This window comes from Spermophilus citellus (genome assembly GCF_964194105.1).
Source record: "Spermophilus citellus genome assembly, chromosome: X".
Classification (NCBI taxonomy): domain Eukaryota; kingdom Metazoa; phylum Chordata; class Mammalia; order Rodentia; family Sciuridae; genus Spermophilus; species Spermophilus citellus.
The window spans coordinates 25,618,881-25,645,848 of record NC_138190.1 but is presented as its reverse complement, the minus strand read 5'-3'; the positions used below and the strand labels follow the sequence as shown (position 1 = coordinate 25,645,848).

The 26,968-nt window shown below is 36.6% G+C and overlaps 1 protein-coding gene across 6 annotated transcripts in view; it reads left to right on the top strand.

The window, feature by feature from the left end:
• Positions 1 to 26,968, top strand: part of DMD (dystrophin) — a gene marked incomplete at its 3' end in the record, with an annotated part of 2,539,585 nt that overhangs the window by 2,190,111 nt on the left and 322,506 nt on the right. For all 6 annotated transcript variants that reach the window (XM_081277777.1, XM_081277778.1, XM_081277780.1 and 3 more), the window contains one exon: positions 14,536 to 14,682. In XM_081277777.1, the coding sequence (XP_081133903.1) occupies positions 14,536 to 14,682 (147 nt within the window). The remainder of the gene's footprint in view (positions 1 to 14,535; positions 14,683 to 26,968) is intronic.

Here is a 26,968-nt window from a genome sequence, read left to right as displayed (position 1 = left end):
ATTGATGCAGTAAAAGGGGGCAGTCCCTTTGTCTCAGTGTGGAACATGCCATGGCATAGTCAGTGCTCCAGATCTCACTGGGACCAGGGTAATACTGGGTCTCCAGCAGAGAACAGATTCTTACTTAACTTCCAGGTTGTCTTGCTTCTCTCAGTCCCCTTCTTTTAAGAACATCCAGTTTCTGCTTCTCTGAAACCTGGCCTAAAGCAATAGGTATCTAAGACAAAAGTCAAGTCAAACCTGTATCTTGGACACCACACCAGACAGAAACCACACAAATAAAAAGCCAAGAATTAAAGCAATGGTAGTCTCTAAGCTTGATGTCTTTCATAAAAGGTTTGCCTACACCATATAGTATGTTTCTTTTAATTGGTCCAATTGTATTTAAGGACCTCATTCCTCCCAGATGTTTTAGAAGTCCCAGCAGGCCTCTGATCCTCTAGGCAAAGGAGGGATGTTCTTTGACCCTCTTTGTCCCATTAGGATGATGTAGCCACCCAGTTAGTCACTACTCAATTTCTTTTTTCAAATTTTTATTTATTTTTTAGTCATACATCACAGTAGAATGCATTTTGACATGTAATACATACATGGAATGTACATACATCAATCATATTGTCTGTTCTATTCTGCTGCCCTTCCTATCCCCCCTACTCATCCCCTCCTCTCCCATCCTTTCTCTCTATCCAATCTAATGTGACACACTTTTTTTTCTTTTTCTCATTACAACATCATATATGTATTCTGTATAACAATGAGGTTCTCCTTCCATCTTCCATCTCCCCTTCTCCCTCTTTTTCCCTCCCACCTCTCTTCCCTATTTAGTGGTAGTCTTCTTCTCATGCTCTTCCTCCCAATTTCTTAAGTAGCATTTGAAATGTAAATTTCTCTACAGTGTATATAGCCCTAGAATGACACTTTATTGTTGGACTATACTAATTTTGAATTCTTGGTAAGACAGAACCTCTACAAAGGAGCAGGTTAAGATTTTAGGAAGGAAAATTTTCAGACTCTAAGTAGCACTGTTTGCATATAAAGATATATATATATATATATATATATATATATATATATATATATATATACACATATATATACATATATACACACACACACAGGGGTGTTTGTGTGTATGTGTATACGTGAATGCATGTGCATGTAAACTCATAAATAGCAGATATGACACAGTTTATTCAAGCATCCCAGAGTTTCCTCTCCTTCTGGCTGTCTAGTGTAACTACTACTGTTGTGGCTTTTCTTGGATTTTTCTGGACCTTTACAATTAACAGTTATATTTCTCTGCATCTATAAGCTTCATCTTGTTTACTTTCTTCCCAATTCAGTTTAGATCCCACAGACTATATTTCCATTATATTCTGGCTAAAACTGAAACCATCCTGTGTCTAAGTATTTGTGCCACAATCATTTGACAAAATGCCAAAACTGGACCAACTCTCTTTTCCATGCTTGCATGGAATACTGTTAGAAAAAATGAGGAATTTGGGCAAATTGATTCTGCTAAAAAGTTGTGATCCTAGTCAGACACCATGGCACATGCCTGTAACCCAGAACTTGAGAGGCTGAGGCAGGAGGATTATGAGTTCAAGGCCAGCCTCAGTAATTTAGTGAGATCCTGTCTCAAAGTCAAAAAGAAAAAAAAAGACTGAGGAGGTAGTTCAGTGGTAAAGTACCCTAAGCTACAATCCCAAGTTTTATATATATATATATATATATATATATATATATATATATATATATATATATATATATATATATATATCCTCGGTCTCAAATTAGCCCTCAATACTATCTGGCAACATCACTACATTTCTTAGGTCAAATACCTCTCAGTCTCTATCACAACTAATTCAAATGTCCTAACTTATTCTTTTTTTTTAAGAGAGAGTGAGAGAGGGAGAGAGAGAGAGAGAATTTTAATATTTATTTTTTAGTTTTCGGCGGACACAACATCATTGTTTGTGTGTGGTGCTGAGGATCAAACCCGGGCCACAGGTATGCCAGGCGAGCGCAGTACCGCTTGAGCCACATCCCCAGCCCCCCACTTATTCTTTTTTTTTAATTGGTTGTTCAAAACATTACATAGTTGTTGATATATCATATTTCACACTTTGATTCAAGTGGGTTATGAACTCCCATTTTTACGCCGTATACAGATTGCAGAGTCACATCAGTTACACTTACATTGATTTACATGTTGACATACTCATGTCTGTTGTATTCAGCTGCCTTTCCTATCCTCTACTATCCCCCCTCCCCTCCCCTCCCCTCCCCTCTTCTCTCTCTACCCCCTCTACTGTAATTCATTTCTCCCCCTTGTATTATTTTTCCCTTTCCCCTCACTTCCTCTTGTATGTAATTTTGTATAACCCTAAGGGTCTCCTTCCATTTCCAAGCAATTTCCCTTCTCTCTCCCTGTCCCTCCCACCTCTCATCCCTGTTTAATGTTAGTCATCTTCTCATGCTCTTCTTCCCTACTCTGTTCTTAGTTACTCTCCTTATATCAAAGAAGACATTTGGCATTTGTTTTTTAGGGATTGGCTAGCTTCACTTAACATAATCTGCCCTAATGCCATCCATTTCCCTCCAAATTCTATAATTTTGTCATTTCTTAATGCAGAGTAATACTCCATTGTGTATAAATGCCACATTTTTTTTTATCCATTCGTCTATTGAAGGGCATCTAGGTTGCTTCCACAGTCTTGCTATTGTGAATTGTACTGCTATGAACATCGATGTAGCAGTGTCCCTGTAGCATGCTGTTTTTAGGTCTTTAGGGAATAGACCCAGAAGGGGAATAGCTGGATCAAATGGTGGTTCCATTCCCAGCTTTCCAAGAAATCTCCATACTGCTTTCCAAATTGGTTGCACCAATTTGCAGTCCCACCAACAATGTACAAGTGTACCCTTTTCCCCACATCCTCGCCAGCACTTGTTGTTGTTTGACGTCTTAATGGCTGCCAATCTTACTGGAGTGAGATGATATCTTAGGGTGGTTTTGATTTGCATTTCTCTGACTGCTAGCGATGGTGAGCATTTTTTCATGTACTTCTTGATTGATTGTATGTCCTCCTCTGAAAAGTGTCTGTTTAGGTCCTTGGCCCATTTGTTGATTGGGTTATTTGTTATCTTATTGTCTAATTTTTTGAGTTCTTTATATACTCTGGATATTAGGGCTCTATCTGAAGTGTGAGGAGTAAAGATTTGTTCCCAGGATGTAGGCTCCCTATTTACCTCTCTTATTGTTTCTTTTGCTGAGAAAAAACTTTTTAGTTTGAGAAAGTCCCATTTGTTGATTCTAGATATTAATTCTTGTGCTATGGGTGTCCTATTGAGGAATTTGGAGCCCGACCCCACAATATGTAGATCGGAGCCAACTTTTTCTTCTATCAGACGCAGAGTCTATGATTTGATATCAAGCTCCTTGATCCATTTTGAGTTAACTTTTGTGCATGGCGAGAGAAAGGGATTCAGTTTCATTTTGTTGCATATGGATTTCCAGTTTTCCCAGCACCATTTGTTGAAGATGCTATCCTTCCTCCATTGCATGCTTTTACCCCTTTATCAAATATAAGAAAGTTGTAGTTTTGTGGGTTGGTTTCTGTATCCTCTATTCTGTACCATTGGTCCACCCGCCTGTTTTGGTACCAATACCATGCTGTTTTTGTCACTATTGCTCTGTAGTATAGTTTGAAGTCTGGTATCGCTATACCACCTGATTCACACTTCCTGCTTAGCATTGTTTTTGCTATTCTGGGTCTTTTATTTTTCCATATGAATTTCATGATTGCTTTCTCTATTTCTACAAGAAATGCCATTGGGATTTTGATTGGCATTGCATTAAACCTATAGAGAACTTTTGGTAATATCGCCATTTTGATGATGTTAGTTCTTCCTATCCATGAACGGGGTATATTTTTCCATCTTCTAAGATCTTCTTCTATTTCTCTCTTTAGGGTTCTGTAGTTTTCATTGTATAAGTCTTTCACCTCTTTTGTTAGGTTGATTCCCAAGTATTTTATTGTTTTTGAGGATATTGTGAATGGAGTGGTTGTCCTCATTTCCATTTCAGAGGGTTTGTCGCTGATATACAAGAATGCCTTTGATTTGTGCGTGTTGATTTTATATCCTGCCACTTTGCTGAATTCATTTATTAGCTCTAATAGTTTCTTTGTAGACCCTTTTGGGTCTGCTAGGTATAGAATCATGTCATCTGCAAATAGTGATAATTTAAGTTCTTCTTTTCCTATTTTTATGCCTTTAATTTCTTTCGTCTGTCTAATTGCTCTGGCCAGTGTTTCGAGAACTATGTTGAACAGAAGTGGTGAGAGAGGGCATCCCTGTCTTGTTCCAGATTTTAGAGGGAATGCCTTCAACTTTTCTCCATTCAGAATGATGCTAGCCTGGGGCTTAGCGTAGATTGCTTTTACAATGTTGAGGTATGTTCCTGTTATCCCTATTTTTTCGAGAGTTTTGAACATAAAGGGATGCTGTACTTTGCCGAATGCTTTTTCTGCATCTATCGAGATGATCATATGGTTCTTATTTTTAAGTCTATTGATGTGGTGGATAACATTTATTGATTTCCATATATTGAACCAGCCTTGCATCCCAGGGATGAATCCTACTTGATCATGGTGTACAATTTTTTTGATATGATTTTGTATCCGATTCGCCAGAATTTTATTGAGGATTTTTGCGTCTAGGTTCATTAGAGATATAGGTCTGTAGTTTTCTTTCTTTGAAGTATCTTTGTCTGGTTTCGGAATCAGTGTGATGTTGGCCTCGTAGAATGAATTTGGAAGTTCTCCCTCTTTTTTTATTTCCTGAAATAGCTTGAAAAGTATTGGTATTAGTTCCTCTTTAAAGGTTTTGTAAAACTCTGCTGTATACCCATCTGGTCCTGGGCTTTTCTTAGTTGGTAATCTTTTGATGGTTTCTTCTATTTCCTCAATTGATATTGGTCTGTTTAGGTTGTCTATATCCTCCTGTCTCAATCTGGGCAGATCATATGACTTAAGAAATTTATCGATGCCTTCACTATCTTCTATTTTATTGGAGTATAAGGATTCAAAATAATTTCTGATTATCTTCTGTATTTCTGAAGTGTCTGTTGTGATATTGCCTTTTTCATCCTGTATGCTAGTAATTTGAGTTCTCTCTCTTCTTCTCTTTGTTAGCATGGCTAAGGGTCTGTCGATCTTATTTATTTTTTCAAAGAACCAACTTTTAGTTTTATCAATTTTTTCAATTGTTTCTTTTGTTTCGATTTCATTAATTTCAGCTCTGATTTTAATTAATTCTTGCCTTCTACTTCTTTTGCTGTTATTTTTCTCTTCTTTTTCTAGGATTTTGAGCTGAAGTATGAGATCATTTATTTGTTGTTTTTTTTCTTTTTTTAAGGAATGAACTCCATGCAATGAATTTTCCTCTTAGAACTGCTTTCAATGTGTCCCATAGATTCCGATATGTTGTGTCTGTGTTTTCATTTATCTCTAAGAATTTTTTAATTTCCTCCTTGATGTCTTCTATAACCCATTGATCATTCAGTAACCTGTTGTTCATTCTCCAAGTGATGCATGATTTTTCCTTCCTTCTTTTATCGTTGATTTTCAGTTTCATTCCATTATGGTCAGATAAGATGCATGGTATTATCTCTACTCCTTTATATTGTCTAAGAGTTGCCCTGTGACATAATATGTGATCTATTTTTGAGAAGGATCCATGTGCTGCTGAGAAAAAAGTGTAACTGCTTGATGTTGGGTGGTATATTCTATATATGTCAATTAAGTCTAGGTTGTTAATTGTGTTATTGAGTTCTATAGTTTCCTTATTCAACTTTTGTTTGGAAGATCTGTCCAGTGGTGAGAGAGGTGTGTTGAAGTCTCCCATGATTATTGTATGGTGGTCTATTAGACTCTTGAACTTGAGAAGAGTTTGTTTGATGAACATAGCTGCACCATTGTTTGGGGCATATATATTTATGATTGTTATGTCTTGTTGGTGTATGGTTCCCTTGAGCAGTATGTAGTGTCCCTCTTTATCCCTTTTGATTAACTTTGGCTTGAAATCTATTTTATTTGATATGAGTATGGACACTCCTGCTTGTTTCCGAAGTCCATATGAGTGATATGATTTTTCCCAACCTTTCACCTTCAGTCTATGTATGTCTTTTCCTATCAAATGCGTCTCCTGTAGGCAGCATATTGTTGGGTCATGTTTTGTGATCCATTCTACTAGCCTGTGTCTCTTAATTGGTGAGTTTAAGCCATTAACATTTAGGGTTATTATTGAGATATGGGTTATCCTTCCAGCCATATTTGTTTATTTATGTTACTGAATATGGTTTGTTTTCCTCTTTGATTATTTTCCCCCCTTTACTGTCCTACCTCCCACTGTTGGTTTTCATTGTTATTTTCCATTTCCTCTTCCTGTAATGTTTTGCTGAGGATTTTTTGGAGAGATGGTTTTCTAGCTGCAAAACTTTTGTTTATCGTGGAAGGTTTTAATTTCATCTTCCATCTTGAAGCTCAATTTTGCTGGATACACAATTCTTGGTTGGAACCCATTTTCTTTCAGTGTTTGAAATATGTTATTCCAGGATCTTCTAGCTTTCAGAGTCTGTGTTGAGAGATCAGCTGTTATCCTGATTGGTTTACCCCTAAATGTAATCTGCTTCCTTTCTCTTGTAGCTTTTAAAATTCTCTCCTTATTCTGTATGTTGGGCATCTTCATTATAATGTGTCTAGGTGTGGATCTCTTATGATTATGCACATTCGGCGTCCTGTAGGCTTCTAGGATTTGGGATTCTGTTTCATTCTTCAAGTCTGGGATGTTTTCTCGTATTATTTCATTGAATAGATTGTTTATTCCTTTGGTTTGGAGCTCTGTGCCTTCCTGTATCCCAGTGACTCTTAAGTTTGGTCTCTTTATGTTATCCCATATCTCTTGGATGTTCTGCTCATGGTTTCTTAACTGTCTTGCTGAGCTGTCTATGTTCTTTTCAAGTTGAAATACTTTGTCTTCATTGTCTGACGTTCTATCTTCTAAGTGTTCTACTCTGCTGGTAGTATTCTCAATTGAGTTTTTAAGTTGGTTTATTGCTTCCTGCCTTTCTAGGATTTCTGTTTGTTTGTTTTTTATAGCTTCTATCTCCCTGTATAGTTGGTCTTTTGCTTCCTGGATTTGTTTATGTATTTCATTGTTGAAGAGATCTTTCATTGTCTGATTTTGCTGTCTAATGTCTTCCTTGAGACTCCAGATCATCTGAAGCATGTATCTCCTGAATTCTTTATCTGACATTCCATCTGCTGCAGATATTACCTCTTCTAACGTTGAGTTGACCTGCATTGCTTGTGGTCCTTTCTTTCCTTGTCTCTTCATAGTGTTCGCGTTTCTTTCTGCTTACTGAGACTGTTGTGTTGTTGAATTTTCCCCCTATATATTTGTATTACTCTTGTATAGTTGCAAAGTCTCCTGTGCAGGCGCGGGCAGGGGCTCTGCTCCTCCTCCAACTGGGGCACTGTGTCTACCACATCGGCAGGCCGCTGGGCCTGTTCTGCTGGTTGGTAGCAGGTGCGCCTACCTTGCAGGCGCGTGGGGGCGGCTCTGCCACTCCCAGGTTGCTGGGCCTGACCTGCTGGTGGGTTGCAGGTCCGGCTACCTTGCAGGCGCGGGGGGAGGGCGCACACCTATTTGCATTTAGACAGTTACGCGAAATGGAGGACGTAATGCTTGGGGATGAAAGTTGGGGGGGAAGGGGAAGGTAGGTGCTCTTGAAAAGAAAGAAGGAGAGGGAGATAGATAGCATAGAGGAGAATGGAAAGAGCAGTAAAACTTGGAAGGGGAGAGAGAGAGGGAAAAGGGAGAGAAAAAATTAAAATGAAATAGGAAATAAAATTAGGTCTTAGAGATCCATTTTTTTCTCTTCCCGTAGGCAAAGCTGTGCCCTCCAGGCTGAGTTTTGCCCTCAATGTGTCAACAGCAATCCCTGTAAGGTGGTTAGTGGGAGTCTCTCAATCCTGTTGTTCCAGAGCCGTTTCACTTCTACGGCCCCTCCTCCCCTTCCTCCTGCCAGCCAGCCAGGTCCTGCTCACCGGAGGCAGTTCCCCAAGGATTTGGTTACACTTTCAGCCCCAACGAGTGCTCTATTTCCCTAACTACTGAGCACTCTCGCTGTCATTCATCTAAGCCCCAGTGCTGTGGAGCTGTAGTCTGGGAGTCAATTGTTTAATTTTTCCGGACCCCTTTGGTGGGCACACCTTCGGAGTCTGGCAGCTAAGAACATTGGTGTCGCTGCTGGTGGTAATAGGAGTTGGGGGTCTAGGATCCCCTCTACTTCCCTCAGCCCCTACAGTCACAACCACACTGCTGGCGGTAGGAGGATTTGGGGGTCTGGAGTGTCCTCTGTTTCCCTCCGCCCCTACCGTCACACCCTCTCAGTTCGCGGTTGGGGGATTTGGGGGTGGGGAGTCTTCTCTGCTTCCCTCTGCCCCTGCAGTCACACCCACGTCACTGGCAGTAGGGGGAGTTGGGGGTCGAGAGTCCTTTGGCCCTTATGGTCACGCCCACGGAGAGATTTTGAAGTTTCACGGTTGTTTGTATCTAGTGTGGGTGGGAGTCACACACCTGCTAAAGTAGATTCCGCTGGGAAGGAATCTCTTTGGCCGAACTTTGGTGACTTCCCCTCTCTGTTATGGCGGGCCCCTGGCTCCTTGCCGGAGTGTTCGAAGGGAGGGGTGGACCTGGCTTGTCTCTGGTCTGACACAATCTCTGGTTTTAGTTCCCGGTTCGCTATTTCGTAAAGGGTTGGTTCGATTCCCTTCACGCTGTCTGGGGGGGGGGGGGGAGCCGTTCGCCGGGTGGGCATGGCTGTTAGTAGAGCCCGGAGGGCACGGGCTGTCTGCTGGGCCAGGCGGGGACACTTCTCGCTGCGCCGGGCCGCCGCCGCGTGTCTAAGATCCGGGCGGGTGGAGTGGCCGTTCGCTGAGCGAGAACGGGGCCTTCCGGGACAGCGAGATGGCGTGTGCCGTCTGCAGGTTTGGGCGGACCACGCCGCTTGGGGCCTCCGGCCGCTTTCTGAAGCGGCTGGTGGCTGCGGGACTCGACCTCCGCGCCCGCGTGACCGGCCAAGATCCACTTGTCTGAGACAAACTGACACTTCTAATAAACCTACCAATTCCCGGCAGGTCCCCTCTTCACGGAATTTTGCTAGAAGTTCCTCAGTAGGTAGACTGCCGCTGTTCCAATGGGTCTTTCTGATCCCGTTAATGTGGAGACATTGGAATCGCTGCTTCCTCGCCGGCGGCCATGTTGGATCCCCCCCACTTATTCTTAATTCATATTTACTTTCACTGAATATTCATTGCATTCCCTGCATTGCACACTATACTGAGTCTGCTGCTTCCTATTTCACAGAGAAAATAGCAGCTCTCAAAGTACAGTCCCCTTAACTTACTCTTTCTAATCTTCCCAACTAACCTCTGTACCTTGCAGTAAGAAGGGTATGTAAAATGTCAAGTCAAAATTGCTCCCTCAAAAAATAACCTTTCTGTTGAGTGTGGTGGCACACACTTGTAATCCCAGCAGCTCAGGAGGCTGAAGCAGGAGGATCTCAAGTTCAAAGCCAGCTTTAGGAACTTAGCAAGGCCCTGTCTCAAAACAAACATAAAAGAGGGGCTGGGATATTGCTCAGTGGTTAAGGACTCCTGGGTTCAATCCCTGATACTACTACTACTACTACTACTAATAATAATAATAATAATAATCTTTCCTTGTTAGAAAATTTCTTTCTTTAGCTGCAAAAGTGGTCGAGGACTATAATTCTGAATATACATTGAACAAACCCTTAACTATACAAAGGTAAGCAAAGATATATCAGGCAATTTAATTTTATACAAAGAAGAAAAACTTGACATATGAGACTTATAGATCATTCTAAATCAGTACTTTTATATCTATAATCAGACAACATTTAATGAAGTGAAAATTCTGCCTACATGAAACTAGTCATAATAAAATTATATTTGGTATGTTCTTTCATGGAGCACATATTCCAGATGTTTAAGTGATTCAAAGAAAACCTACAGTATAATGGCTCCTTTCAATGTTTTCTCACTTACTGCCTCCAAACTAGAATAAAAACTAATGAAATTCTGGCATCATTTAAATAGTACATCACACTTCTCAGCTAACTACTTTTTGACATTTTATGTATAGTGTTTAATAATTTAAGCATAAATTTATGCATACTACATTAGAAGTGCTAATATTTTAAATCTAGTCAAACTGAGTATTACATTCATTTAAGTGACATGGTACCTGTACTCACCCTTTACATGTTTTGTGATTCAGCATTTAGGGAGCCATATTTCTTGTTGTGTTCACTTTTAGATGTTGACAGCATATGCTACGAGCCATCCATTGGTGGAGTACAACTGCCACCAGAACCAAGGTCTAATGCCAAAGCAAACATTGATTTGACTGTCTCCTTGGTAACACTCTCCTACCTCCTTATCTTTGCATATTTTCTACCATCAGTTATCTCCTTTTTCTATATTCATGTGTCTAATGCCCTCATGATGATTTCTAGCTGGTTATTCCATCAAGATACCTCCCCAAAGTGAAACTTTACCCCAAATTACACTTTATCAACATACCTCTCCACGATCAAAGCTTTCATTATCATATACCTTAACAGAAATTTAGGCATTTGGATTAAATGAAATATTTGGCTTTTTTCTTAATTAGTGATAGTACCAGTAGCAACAGCATATGTAGTAAAATAATAGTAGTAGTAAAAATCCATAATAGATGCTATCTCTTCCAACTCATTTAGGACTCATACTTCAACAGTTAATGGGAAAAATTAGTTAAAGGGGGATCACAAAAATATGGCTTAAAACTTTAATCTAAAATTGTCACAAATATTTTAATGTTGTGTGATGGCCTTTTCTTTGAATGCGGATCCACTAATTGAATTCTCTGTAAGTCACACTGATAATATGAACTTTTTGATGTCCTCTTCTCATTTTTTTAATATAGAAAAAGTCCTTCAGAAATCATGTGAGCATTCGGAATACAGATTCCTCGTAAATTTTAGGGTTGTTTTCTCAATATTTCACAGCTTTTTCATGCACACCTACTTAATAATATTCATTTTCTTTAGAAGTTTCCAGAGTATTTGATAGAACTTGTTTTCCAAGAAATAACAATTTTTTCTCTTTAGATGACTTGTTCTTTGATTTGGGAAATCTCTAATTAAATTAGTAATTGGAGCACTAACAGTAAAAGAAAGGTTTGAGAACACATATCCAACTGACAGTTATGTACATGACTAAAAATTAATGAGAGGAGCAAGATCATGCAAACTGTCAACTATGTCAAATATTTTTATTTTGAGACTCTTATAGACTCCAGTCTCTATGTTTCACAGAGTAAATGGAAACTGGTGAGTTATAGTTTAGGTCACTTTAGAGAACCTCAATTATCACTACTAGAAGACAACAAGAATAAAGAAAAGAAAAAGCCATAGGATCTCAATAACAATGTTGGGGGGGATATTTTAAAAAGAAAAGAAAAAAGAGATGGGCTGGGAATATAGCTCAGTGGTACAGTGTTTGTCTACCACAGACAAGGTCCTGGTTTCAATCTCTACTACTGCAAAAAAAAAAAAAAAAAGGAAGGGGGGAGGAAGAGTTTTGTGAATAATTATGAATACAGTAACTTAAATTTCTTAATCCATTTTATCCTACAAAACATTGATGCAGCATTAAAAACTGCTCAGGAGAGCTGAGGTTGTGGCTTAGTGGTAGAGCATTTACCTAGCATGTGTGAGGCACTGGGTTGGATCTTTAGCACCACATAAAAATAAATAAATGAAATAAAGATATTGTGTCAATCTACACCTAAAAAAATAAAAACTTCCCAGGATTTTGGAAGAGAAAGTGAAAATTGAAAATTCTAATAAGAGACATTAAAACATGTACATTATATAAGCTAAAGGGAGCTGAATTGTAATATGACTTATTTGGAATGGAAACACAACTTAATGGCTAAGCCCTTCTCGGGGGGAACAGAGATGTTTAGCACAAAAAGTTCACCTACAGTATTAACAGATTCTGTCCACTATTCTGCCATCTCCACAGTGGTTCCTGTTTGTAGTTCTACCTCACATGATATTTATTTGTTGTTACTAGAAACGCATGTTATTTTCCAGAAGAGAATGGTTTCATTTGGTAATCACCATCCTTGTCCAGGTTTCCCCATTGACATTTAAGAAATCTGATTTCTAAAATTTCTATTACACAAAACAAAATCATTATGGATCATTTCCTTTTAGAGATTTGAATTCACACATATAGATTTTGACCACCTTCTTCCATGTATTTACTCATAAGGAAATGGAATAATATTTACTATCAACCCCTATAAAATGTTTTTAATTTCAGACTGATTCCTGTGGCATTCCACTGACATGTTGATTAAAGATGAGTACATAACATGAATTTTTTGCACATATATCATCAGAAGGGACTCTTTATTTTTTATTACTATATACAACTCGCATACATGAAATCAGTCATTTTCAAGTATTCTATTTAGTGCTGTTTAGCATATTCACAAGGTTGTATCACATTTTAATATAATGTTTTAAATAAGCACATTTAGCCAGGTGTGGTGGCACATGTCTGTAATCATAATGACCCAGGAGGTTGAGGCAGGAAGATAACAAGTTTAAGGTCAACCTCAGCAAATTAGTGAGGCCATAAGCAACATAGTGAGACCCTGTCTCAAAATTTAAAAAAAAAACTAAACTAAAAAGGCTGAGGGTGTTGTTTGGTGGTAAAGGGTTCAATCCCTATTACCAAAAATAAAGAAGCACTTTAAAAACCACAAAATCAACAGAGTGGTTGTCACAATATCTTTTGTTTGAGAACCATACAAGAGTCATATAATTCATACACACCACATTTCATTGATGAAATATTGAGGTTGATCTGAGAGTATAATGCCATTCCTAATTTGAATGTGTATCTGGCTTGCATTTAGCATGGGATGGCATGCAGGGTTATAGAAGAGGTCAGTGTAAACAATGGTTTTACCAACACAGTAAACCAGACAGAAATAACACCTGCCTATATCAAGCAAGTGAAAATAGCACGTAGAGTCAAGTAAGTGATGTTGTCCTTGTGCACAGACATTACATTACACAAACTGTTCTAAGTGAGGGAATTTGTCCCTTAGAAATTGCTCATTGGAACATTTGGACATCATGCATCATGTTAAAGATCCATAAATGCCATCTCAATAGGGTAGATATGATGCATGATAATATCCTCCCCATATCTGCATAGGGTTCTTCTGCTCAACAGATTGTCATGATGCATTGCATCAGAGACTCCTGCTCTAGTGCTTCAGAGACAGCTGAGAAGTCCCACGGGAGCCTTCAGAAGTCATTGCTACAGGAGTAAAATACCAGGAGAACAGAAAGTCATTCCTAGTTCTTGACAAAATACCTGCGTCCCTAAATGAAACTATTTATTATGTGGTTGATATGAAGTATGAATGCAATATTATATGATCGAGTGTATCTTTTTATTGTAAAAAATAAGAATCCATTTCTGGTTGTGAGATGAGTAGAATTTAGAATCTAGCCGCACCATATTTTTTACTGTTATTTTGCCAGTCCAAAATTTCTTTGAACAGGTATATGACATGGTAGTTAAGAATATGCACTAGGATACCTGCATAGGTATCCTAGGTTACTCAGTTATTACATATGGGACCTTGGTGACATCTAACATCTGCAAGTCTGTTTTCTCATGTGTAAAATGAGAATTCTCCAATTATCAGTCTCATATAATTGTTTTGTAGGAATAAAATTAGTCTACATGTGGATAAAGCTTACCACAGAACTAGGAACTTAAGAAGTGCTCAAAAAATATTAGTTATCATTAACAAATGTCCATTATTATAATACTGCCACCAAAAATGTCTTAGTCTATCTGGGCTGCTATATCAAAAGATTCCATAAACTGGGTGGCTCTAAACAACAGATATTTATTTCTTACATTTTTGGAGGTTGTGAATCCTAGACCAAGGCACTGACAGATTTGGTGTCTGGTGAGGACCAATTCTTTAGGGACATCACCTTCTCCCTGCATCCTCACATGATTATAGGAGCTATCTAGCTCTCTGAGATCTCTTTCATAAGGCCACTAACCCCCAAAACCACCTCCTCCAAAGCTCCACATCCTAACACAATTGCCTTAGGGGTTAGGATATCTTTTTATTATTATTACTTTTTAGGACTTCAGCATATAAATTTTGGAGCAATCACACATTCAGGTCATAGCACAGAATGAACATCACTGACACTAAACCCAAAAAACAATAAGATATCTTGTATTTCTTTGCCTTCAATATTTCTTTGCCTTCAATATTCTCATCTTCCAATTCTTGTCTCTTTGCTTTAATATTCTCATCTTCCAATTTGCTCTTGACTATTTTACACAGGCACTTCGGGGAGAGATTGCACCTCTAAAAGAGAATGTAAGCCACGTCAATGATCTTGCTCGCCAGTTGACCACATTGGGCATTCAGCTCTCACCATATAACCTCAGCACTCTGGAAGACCTGAACACCAGATGGAAACTACTACAGGTAGATACATTATAAGCATTGTTGTTCCTTGTCACAAAAAGATATCAAACAGCTAAAACTTACTTATAAGGAACAATGTAATATAAGTAATATCTTTATTTGATGTTCACAATAATGTTTTGTGAGGATTAGATAGTGTATATTATTTGGTAAGTTCCTATGTAAATATTTTCAAACTATTATTAATTTTGGAAATGGCTAAAAGTTAAACTTCTACATGTTGTGCAATAAATATGAAAGAGAATGCTGAATTGTGATGGAAGAATTGAATTGCTAGCAGATAGTTCCTTTGTATTATTATTTCTTGGATTCTTAAAATATCTTTTCCTTTTGAATCGTAATTTAAATAAAGTCAGTAGTTAGATATGTTCTAAAATTGTTTGAATGAAGAACATCTCATCACAAACCCGTTTTCCTAATGAATACAGGGAATAGAAATATTCTCAAGGTCACGCTTATTAGCTGTAGGACCTTGGGCGATTTACTTAACCTTTCTGTGACTCAATCTTTCATCTGAAAAAAGGGAAAATAAAATTCTCTATAGTATCAGTTTATTATAAGAATGAATAACTCATAGTAAATATAAAATGCTTGAAACAGAACTTGCTACATAGTAAACACTGTAAATTCTAGCTCTTGGTGTTATTTGATTAAGATTCTTACACTACAAAGGTTTGGGAATATGATATTTTAGTTGAGTGACCTTGAGGCCATTTAACATATCTTTTGTCAGTTTCCTCATCTCCAACACAGTTGCTATAATTATGAATGAGCTAGTTGATGTAGAGTTCTTTGTATTTGGTTCATAGTAAGAACTCAGAAAATGGCTATAGTGGAGGTGTCTCTGTATTCCCTATGTGTATGACAATTATTTCTCCAAACTACAAAACTGGTTTAATCACAGACTTAGGGAATCATTTTCTCTCCTTTTCCAACTTCATAGGATGCAGATAGTGTGCTCCTGAGAATAGAGAAAAAAACTGAGTTTAAAAATATTTGCTGTCAAAGTTTTAATAAGAAAAAAATAATAAACCAGATTACTTTCCTATTGACAGTCCATTTAGGGGTGTGATTGAAAGTTCTGTTAAAGAATTGCTAGATCTTTAATAAAAATAAGCTCCAAATTCAAGACCTCTTGGGATCTGGTATAATTTAATTCTTCTTTTGATGGATAGTCTTGAAGTATTTGTATGATATATTGTTATAAGTGGCATTGACTAAAGCCTGGCGATATAGTTAAGTGATTATATGCCATTCTCTGTCTGCTCCACAGTAGTTCAGCACTATTAAAATCTTATCAGTTTCATGGGACTGGGGTTGTATGTAGCTCAGCGATAGAGCACTTGCCTAAAACATGTGAGGAACTGGGTTTGATCCTCAGAATGACATAAAAATAAATAAATAAAATAAAGGTATTGTGTCTATCTACAACTAAAAACAAACCTTATCAGTTTCATCCTTAGTATGTTTTTAATTTTAAGCACAAATAAGGAAAGTGTCAAAGAAAACCAATGGCCACATTTGTTCCATTCAAGTGTTCTCAAATTATATTTTAAAAATTCTTTTAGATAGCTGAATGCCACATTTGCTTTTGAAATGTGGTAAAGATTTGTGACAGCTGCATGTAAATTTATAAATAAGGTCAAAAGATTATAACTGAAAGGAAATGTTCTTTTAAAACTTAATGCTAAGGGCTGGGGTTGTAGCTCAGTGACAGAGTAATTGCTTAGCATGTGTGAGGCACTGGATTCAATTCTCCGCACCACATAAAAATAAATAAAATAAAGGTTCATCAACAACTAAAAAAATATTTTTTAAAAATCAATGCTAAATGATCCATTACACTTGAACTACTTATTTAGATGTAAAGTGTAAGAAAATATTTATAGCTGAATTTTATCCATTCTTTGAAATGACTAAAGACTTGGCCATAAGTATAGGGAAGAACATGTGAGGAAATTGTGTGATGGAGTAAAAAAGAGCATTGAATGAGGCCTAACTTTAAACTAAAGTTCAGTTATTCTTTAACCATGTTATCCTGGCAAAGCCAGTTACTTCTCCCAGCTTCAATCTCCTCACTTTGAAAATGAGATAATTCATTTGTCTGAAGTTACATTTGGTTCAATTCTATAATTCTGTATCTGGATATATAGAGGAGATTCACATATGACAAAATTTAGTTTAGAACCAATGAAGATGCTTCTTTTTATTCATAATACAGATGTAGCTTACTGGAATTACTTTTCATTCTTTAAATGTTTAACCCTTTACCCCAAGCCTATACATATGTTAATTCAATCAGTTTGTGGTATATGCTTCTTTTGTAGCAAATTTCACATTTCTATCTTTGAACATGGTCTTAAGGATATGCTTTGAAAGTGTTTATAGCACAAAGCTGATAAGTCTGAGGTTTTGGTTTGCACATAACTGAGTCAAGTTGATTCCATTATTTTTTTATGTGTGTGTGTGTGTGTGTGTGTGTGTGTGTGTGTGTGGTGCTGGGGATTGAACCCAGGGCCTTGTGCATGCAAGACAGGAACTCTACCAGCTGAGCTATATCCCCAGCCCCATGATTCCACTCTTTGACCATAATTCTAATCTAGATGTCAGTCCTTGTTCAGAAAGAGAACAAAGCAAAGAAATGATGTTTATGTCAAGTTTATTCCTATTACTGGAAGAGCCACTTATAGTCCTGTTGAGAACATTTTACATTTATAAGAATGTATATAACTAAAGCATTACCCTGCTTCTATGGTGGCAAGCGCAAGTCCATCATTGTCATGACATCATATTTGTATAAAAATAATTTATTTCCTTACTATGCTATGTCAGTTAGCTAAAATGATGTTAAAGACTAAGAATGAGTTCATAATTCCCTCTGATAAGATAAAGAAAAATGGAAAAGCAGAGAGTTGGAGTAGTGGGAGGCAGATATAAACAAAAGAAAACAAAAATAGGCCAGACACACAGGCACATGCCTGTAATCCCTACTATTCAAGAGACTGAGGCAGGAGGATCACAAAGTCAAGGCCGGTCTGGGAAATTTAGCAAAACCCTGTCTTAAAAAATAAAAAAGGTCTGGAGATATAGCTCAGTGACAGAGTGTCCCTGGGTTTGATCCCCAGTACCACAAGGAAAACAAAACAAACAAACCAGAAAGGGTCTTAATTTGTGGTAAAATAGTGTAATACAAGGAATAGAGTCACATGCTATCAGGTTTGTCTCTCTTGATATCAGAATATCGGGTTTAATCACATGACATATTAATTTTGATTTTTAAAGAAAGTCATACTGGTATTTTAGTTATATGTAAAATGGGTGAAAGTGGTGGAACCAGATTAGCAAGTATAGGTGTGTTCATCAGAAAAGTAAAGCACAGTCCCAAATGACCAATATATATAGAAATAGAATTGAGTATACAGAGAATTGCATTTTGAATCCACATATGGAAGTACAAGAGACATTGTTTAGCTTGTTTCAAACTTTCTGTGGGAATAAAATACTATTTTCTCCCTCAGAGTGTTCATTGGTATGGATGTCACTACTTGACCATTTGACAGTGTTTATGCTATTGGAAACCATCATTTTTTTCAGTTTTTTATTTGTTATTTTTAGTTATACATGACAGTGGAGTGTATTTTGACATATCATACATACCTGGAGTATAACTTCTTATTCTTATGGTTATACATGATGTTGAGTTATACTAGTCATGTATTCATATATGATAGCATGTGACTCTATTCCTTGTATTACACTATTAACATCTCCCCTCTCTTCCCTTCATTCCCCTTTATCTAATCCAGTGGACTTATATTCTTCCCCTCTCTACCCTCCCTTGTTGTTCATAGGCATCTGCATATTAGAGAGAACATTTGGCCTTTGGTTTTTTGAGAGTTGGCTTATTTCACTTAGCATGGTATTCTCCAGTTCCATCCATTTATCAGCAAATGCTGGTAATCTCATTCTTTTTATGGCTGAGTAATAATCCATTGTGACATGTACCACATTTCTTTATCCATTCATTTGTTGTAGGGCATCTAGGTTGGTTCCATAGCTTAGCTATTGTGAATTGAGCTGTTCTAAATATTGATACAGCTGTGTCACCATAGTATACCAATTTTAAGTCCTTTGGGTATATGCCAAAGAGTGGGATAACTGGGTAAAATGGTGGTTCCACTCAAAGTTTTCTGATGACTCTCCTTGTTTCTTTCCAGAGTAGTTGCACCAATTTGCAGTCCCACCAGCAATATATGAATGAACCTTTTCCCCCACATTCTCGCCAACATTGTTACTTGTATTCTTGATAATTGCCATTCTGACTGGAATAAGACAAAATCTCAGTGTAGTGTACTTTTAATTTGCATTTCACTATTTGCAAGAGATGTTGAACATTTTTTATATATTTGTTTACCAATCATATTTCTTCTGTGAAGTGTCTATTCAGTTCCTTTGCCTATTTATTGATTGTGTTAAGGAAACCATCATTTTTTTTCAGTTACAAAGAGTTCTCATCTACTCTCTCATTTAACCCTCACAACATTATGTATTGTGATTATAATTATATTTTATTATATATTATATATTATATTATATTAGTCAGTTTTATAATGTAAGGAAACTAAGACTTAGAAACATTAAGTGACACAACTACAGTCACATCACTTGTGTCAATCAGGATCTGAATCAGGTCTTCTAATCTACCCTTTTTTGTTTCCTCCTTTTAAAGTCCTATTAAGTTTGGACTTAACAAAGTCATAATTTAAAGCTATTTTAGCAACATACATGTAAAGTACTTCATTTTTTATACTTAAATGATTCTCAGGTATATTAACTTTGAAATCTTCCTTTTAACAAACCAATGGATTAATGAGCCAAGTTCATTGTCCCCCTAAAAAATCACACTTGTAGTTTCAAATATTTTAATATATTTTAAAGTATTATATTCCTCATTGCCTTTAGAGCTCAGAAATTGTACTAAAACCAACCAAAAGTGATTTTAATGAATTAACTCTTAAAGCAGAAGCAAAGCTAATATTTGATCAAGTAGGAATGAATATCAAAACCAATTTGGAAGAAAGTTAAAATGAGAAACCTTTTTAATTGGGAGGCAGTGCACACATGTTGAGTGGATTGGTAATGTTCTTTATTCACTGGCACAAATATTAGTATTTCTCTGCACTCATGAGTAAACCCACAGACAGCAATAGAAGCTACAAATAACTTTATCATAAGGAGTGCTTTATTGACTGGAGAGAACTTATGCAGTGTGAACCCTTGGGGAAAAAAGAATAATATGAAGGCATTTCTAGGTATGAAGTTCTTTTTAAATATGTTAAAGAACAGTGTTATGAATTATGTATGTTTTTTAAAAGTTTCCTAAGAATTTTGCAAAGTCATACAGACATCATTATACTCCATCTGCACAGCACTGTGGTAACTTTCTGTCATAGGGATCCAGACCCACATATTCTGTACATTCTATTCCTTCTTTGTTTCCTTCTTCTTTCATTAAGTTGGCACAGAATGAGCATCTACTGTACACCAAGCCAACATGGTAATCATTCTATTTAGTCTAAAGACAAATTGACCAAACCTTCCTCTACTACTTATGCCATCTTAAGAAAAGCTTTATAGTTGGGTTTTCTTCCATTGTTACCACCCTCTCTCCCTTTCTCCATGTTATAAACAAAAAAAAATGTACATACTATTATACTGTTATAACATTGATACTACAAAATGATATTATAACATTGATACTTTTTCAGATCTGTGGTTTACAATATCTTTAATAATTTCTCACTGGGAATTGTATCTATATAGTCAAATTGGCAAGATTTGTGAGAGAATGTGGTGTCATAGTTCTGGCCAATATAAATATTTGCATGGCTTCATTTTTTAGAAACTACACAAAAGTAATTTTTAAAAAATTAAAAATTTTAACTCAGAAAGTCTTTTGTTCTTCACTTTGGTGAGATAGGTTTTTAAACAGGTCTTCTCTCTGTGTGTAGGTGAGTATATCCTTATCATCTTTGAGCATAGAATCTGAACCTTTAAATATGTTGACAGATTTTGAGCATTTTACTCACACCCTTCTTTTTTCTAATGATTCTATACTAATTGCTTTATGTTATGGAGTCCATTCTAGGTAGGAAGCCTAGGTGAGCTCTAGCATCTGCTCCTACAAATAATGTGAGCCTATTACTACCTGAAAGTAAGGAGAGGATATCCAAGCATCCTTTACTTCAGTTAACAAAAGTTAACCCACTGGGTTGGTTCTACTGATGTCTTCCTAGCATATCCTATTTTGATTTTTTTCTTTAACAAGGAAGATCTAAAATTCTTCTGTTTTTGATTAGACCATAGAACTTAGTCTAAAGCCATTCTCCCACAAAATATATTTTCTTACATCAGTGGTTCCCACAGTATAGTGAGCATCATGATCACCTAGAAGGCTTATTAAAACACAGATTTCTGGGTCCTACCTCCAAAGTTTCTGATTAATTAGGTCTGAGTTAGAGCCTGAGATTCTTCATTTCTAGCAAATTCCCAAGTGAGACTGATACTGCCCATCCAGGGATCATACTTTCAGAACCATTGTCCTATATTAAGCACTTGTCAGGTAGTCTAAGTTTGAAAAATTGGAAAAGCACATGATTTCTGAAACACTTAAACTCTAACTAGGAAAACTAAGTATACACAAAGCTCCATTTTAGAGGAGAATTATAGTGCTACAAAAGCACAGAAACCCAGACACTTAAATTTTCTTTGAGGTAGAAAGAGGAGGATAGAGGTAAACTTGGACAATGCGAGGGAACTTTTATTAGCTTCCTAGTAACATACTCTGTTACTTTGCTGCTATTTTTATTTGATATATCTGCTGACCAATATGGTAGTCACATATAATTACTGATCCTTTGAATTTCCAGTCCAAATTGAGATGAGTTGTAATATATACATTTATGTGTATATATATATATGTTTTCAAAGAGTATAAAAATGTAAATAATTAATGTTTGTATTGGTTACATGTTACTTTGTTGTTCCTTTTGGTGTATTTGGTTAAGGAAAATATGTCATTATTATGAATTTCATTCATTTTTATGATTATTCAGACTTGGTGTTTTTCTTGAAAATAAAAAAAAAGTGAGCCTGTCACTTCAACAAAAACAACTGACAGATTTTTCTCTTTACTTTTTGAATGTGCCTACTAGAACATTTAAAATTTTGTATGTTGCTTTTACTATAATTATATTGGATAGCAGTAGTCTAGAGCATAGTTCTAAAAACCTCTGATGGCTAAGAATCACCTGCAGAGATCGATAAAACACCCTCAGGAATTCATTTGGTATTGGGTGTAGCCTATGATTGGGCATTTCTATCAAGCTCCCAGGAGATGCTGTTATTCTATAACCATAAATAGAAATTCCTTCCCATACTGTGGATTATAGGGTTTTATAGAGAAGTGCAAAAATAGATTTTTGCATCGAGCATTGTCAGTAGCTTGAATACAAAATTGTCTTAGCCATATACCACTATTTTTATAAGCAAATCAGTAATACTATTAAACTTATACAAATGTTTATCAATTGGTCATTTTTCTCAGTTAACAGACACTAAGTAGTTCTTCTATCATGTGGGGATCCTGCAGTTTGGGGAATACTAAGAAGGGATCCACCTGGTTTAAAAAATTAGAAACCTTTCCCACTCTCCAAATCATTGCAGTAACCTGTAGGGAAAACAATTCTTAACACATTTTAAACTGTAGGTTGCTCTTATAAAAAGATTTCAACTATAACATCTAGGCAGATGTGCCCATAGGCAGGAGTCTTTATAATATAGAAAGTAAAGAAAATGAAAAGAGGAAAGAAGAATGTGTTTGTTTTTGAAAAGGTTAGGTCACTGAAGGATTTGTTGATATTAGGAATAGAATGACCCGTGAAAGAAAGACAATTAAGTTCTAGGAAAACATCTTTTCTGTGAGGAGCAAACAATCATTTATGCTTAACCTTGACTCTGTTTTCTGAATAAAAAAGGAAGCTGTGAACCAGGCCCTCTAAAGAATTGACAAAGGGGGGGGGGAGTGTCAATCTAAATGCCAAGGATAGCTACACCCCTGGGAACATACTGAGGTCAAAGTGCACTGTCAAGAATGTTTGGTTTTCAGTGTTTCTACCATTATGTTTACTTTATTCAAGAGGAACAATAACTGAAATTGCCCAGGTAACCTTGAAGGTAATATGGACCAGATGTTCCAAAGTCTGTCCTCCTCATCTTGGAAGAAAAAGAACAGCCTCATTTTCAAGGGCACTTTTTTTTTTTTTTTTTTTTTTTTTTTACAAAAAAGGTCTCAGGATATGTAGAACTATATAGGGAGATGATTGATGTAGGGAGTGTGACAAAAAAAAGACATTATATGTGGTACAAGATGGGAATGAAGCCATCAGGAGTCAAAAGAAATATTTAGGGGTTGAAGAGAATGAAAGGTATATTATTTTTTTCAGACATTTTAGCAAGTGAACCCAAATCATTATGAAGTATTATTTGTTATTTGATTGCTTGATATTTATATGCTACCTAATTTCTAATTTATTTTAATCAGGAATTATTTTTCTAATTCTCAAGCTATTGTTGTAATCCCTATAAGAATTTTATTATTTTTTTATAATGGAATGTGCCCCTATTAGATGTGTTTAAACAGCAAATTTACGTATTGATGTGCATTTATTTGTTTTCCAATATCCTAATTCCTTTCTGAGTATTTAAAATTGTCATATTGCTCATGTTTTCTTGTCCTCCCTTATTTTGCAACTGATGTTTGCCCTTGCCTCCAATTTCTCACTGCTTTTTTCTTTCTTCTTTTAAGTGTTCTCTCTCCAGTCTGACCTCTCCTGCCCTGGAGTTTGACCCCGCCCACACTTTCCTCTACATTTGTTTGCCCAGCTTGTTTTCTTCATTGCTTTTCCCACTGTCTGGCTGCGTGTGAAACACTCCGCCAGCAGCTGCTCACAGTTCCCATGCTACGTCATGCCCAGCATTCAAAGAGCTGCTGTTCTCACATTTCCACCAGCAAGACGCCCCCTCTCCTCCTCACTGTACATTCCTCCAGAAAGTAGAAAAGAACCCCTTTTCAGGCCATATGAAAAGCTACATGTCAGAGCCAACTCTGGTTAGGAGGATGGAGGCAAGCTTACAAAATTACAGAAATGCTATTTTTAAAGATAAATACCACAAATTGATTTTCAAAAGTATCCAGAATTTATCCTGATACTTCTTTACTTTTCTAAGTTCTTTGATATCCTTAAAATATGCTACAAGTTGTCCCATCACTTAATATATTAATTAATTTAATAAGGTACATATGTGAGTGGAAATTAGAAAGTGATTATTAGAAATATAGCCCCTTACATGTAGAATTTTATTCAGCCAATGTATATGTGCAATATGGATTTGAGAAGAATTGATTTTAGCAAGTATCCCACGTGATTGAGATTAGGAATGAGCACTTGTCTAGCACTTACTGCATGCCACTCACTTTTCTGAGCAATTTGACATGCATTAATGCTTGTAAGCTTCACAATAGCCCTGCGAGGTGGATACTATCCTTATCCCTTTTACAGATGAGAAGAATGAGGAGGACTCACAGGATTAGGTGGCTATTCTGAGCTAGTAAGTGAGAGAATCAGGATTTGAACTCAGGCAGTCAGTCTGGCTGGGGAATCCATTACTAACTATGTAATGTCACCCCTCTGATATTAAATTGAATCACCATAAAATCATTTCCTTTTAATTTGCAATCCAGCCCCTTTAAACAAAAAGAAAATCTTTTCCCTAATATTTATTAATTTGTCAGGAATCACCTGGAACCAAGGGTTGAGGAAATAAGTATTTAAAGTAGGATGATTACATGAATCTCAGACCACAATCTCAGGAACAGCCTGCTTAACCCAGAGCCTGAATCATTCACAGATTAAAAACTAGAACCACTTTCTCTATCACCAGGTGGGATTAATCATCAAAGTGTTCCTGAAGTGAACAGAAATACTCCTTCATTCAGTCATCCATTCAATAATTTTTTTCTGGTATTTACTCTTTACTAAAGTCTGTATATAGGAATACAATGATAGAAAAAGCCTTTCTGGGGGCTGGGGTTGTGATTCAGTGGTAGAGTGCTCACCTAGCCTGTGCGGGGCACTGGGTTCAATCCTCAGCACCACATAAAAATAAAATAAAGGTATTGTGTCCAACTACAACTAAAAAACAAAATATTTTTTAAAAAAGAAAAAAGAAAAGCCTCTTTGGAGGGTTATAGCTTCTTGAGAAGACAAACATTAATTTTTAAAATCTCCCATTAATAATTACACAATGCAGTAAGTGTTGTGAAAGAAAATGCAGGATACTACAATGAGGATGTGGGGGGTGAGCATGTGTGTATTGGGTGAGACTGGGAGGCAGGAAAGGATGATCAGAGAGTGGTCTTCAGGCTTTGGTTAACTGAATGACTTTTCTATGCATCTGTAACTCGTATTTTAAATGGACTGAAGCTTGGGACTAACAAAATAAACAAAGTAGTTAAAATCCAGTATGTAAATTTAATAACTAGAGATCATTTGAAGTAATGGACTGCAGAATTAACATATAATTAAGTCACATATAAAGAAGATTTCCTTTTGTTATTACAGACAGCATCCTGTGTGCTTTCTTCACACCGTTTTGAAAAATCTATGCTATGTGTTTGTTGGCTTATTTATTGAAACTCTATGGCCCTCATCTGAATTGTCAGCTCCATGAGGACAGAGGCCCTTAATACCACATCTACTAACACTTGGCAGTGTCTTTTATATAGTGGGCATTCAATAAATATTTCATGAATGGATAAATTCATGAAACTAAGTAAAAATATTATTGAACATGATTAAAAATAAGCAGAAAGTTATATCATAGAGGGAAAAGTTATAATTGCTGAAGAAATACTACTCATGTCTAAACCTGTGGATTTATAAGGATAAATAATACTTCAATAATTTTCAAAAAATCCCAAAAACTTTCTCAAAGAAAATTAAATATTTACCCTCGCACTCAGGTGAACATAATTCACCTATGTCTTAGACCTTTTTCAAGAATTAATGATCCAGCCAGGTTCAGTGGCACATGCCTGTAATCCCAGCAGCTTGGGAGGCTGAGGCAGGAGGATTGTGAGTTTAAAGCCAGCCTCAGCAAAAGTGAGGCACTAAGCAGCTCAGTGAGACCCTGTCTCTAAATAAGATATAAAATAGGGCTGGGGATGTAGCTCAATGGTCGAGTGTCCCTGAATTCAATACCCAGGACCAAAAAAAAGAATTATTGATCCATGGACTCAGAAAAAACATAGAACATACTTTGTTACCTTTGGGAAAAAAGAGATTGAATAGCCTCCCCTCCACTTCCTATAACAGCATTTTTAAATAATAAACATTATATACTTATGTAAAGTCAACATATGTTGTACTCTAAAAACCATCATTATTATCACCTTCAAAATAGTCGATGTGTATTTATTACACTCAAGTTTCCTTGTGCCCTTAGCAATACCTCCTTCCTTTCCTGAGGCAAGCACTATTCTGTTTTTTGTTGCTATAAATGATTTTGCATTGTCTAGTTTTACATGAATGGGATGCATAGTGTATATTTGGGGTTTTTTTTTTCCAGTCATCATACGTATCTTGAGATTCATTCACATGTTGCATATATCAATAATTTATCCCTTTTTATTATTGAGTTGCATTCCATTGTATAGATATACCCTTGTTTCTTTATCTGTTTACTCTTTTTTTATTATTTTTTGGCAGTACTGAGGATTGAACCCAGAGCCTTATACACCAAACTGTATTCCAAGCTTTATTTACTTATTTATTTTAATTTTGAGACAGGTTCTCACCAGATTTCCCAGGCTGGCCTTGAACTTGCAATTTAGTTGAAGGACAGAAAAAAAAGCACACTAGGAAGGACCCCTACCAGTCTCACTGGTATACTCCTGCCTCAGCCTCCCAAGTAGCTAGGATTGCAGGCATGTGCCACTGTACCTGGCTGTTTATTTACTCTTCAGTAGACATTTAGATTGCTTTCACTTTGGGGCTATTACAATAAAGACTACTTAGAGGAGTCAGCAATCCCCAAAGCACATCTCTCTCTCTCAAGATGGCCAACATCCTTCCTTGAATGTGTGTCTGCTTTCTTAAATAAATCTCTGTGCCTCTGACGGGCCTGTGTTGAAATTAAAAAAATTAATTTTTTTTAAAAAAGACTT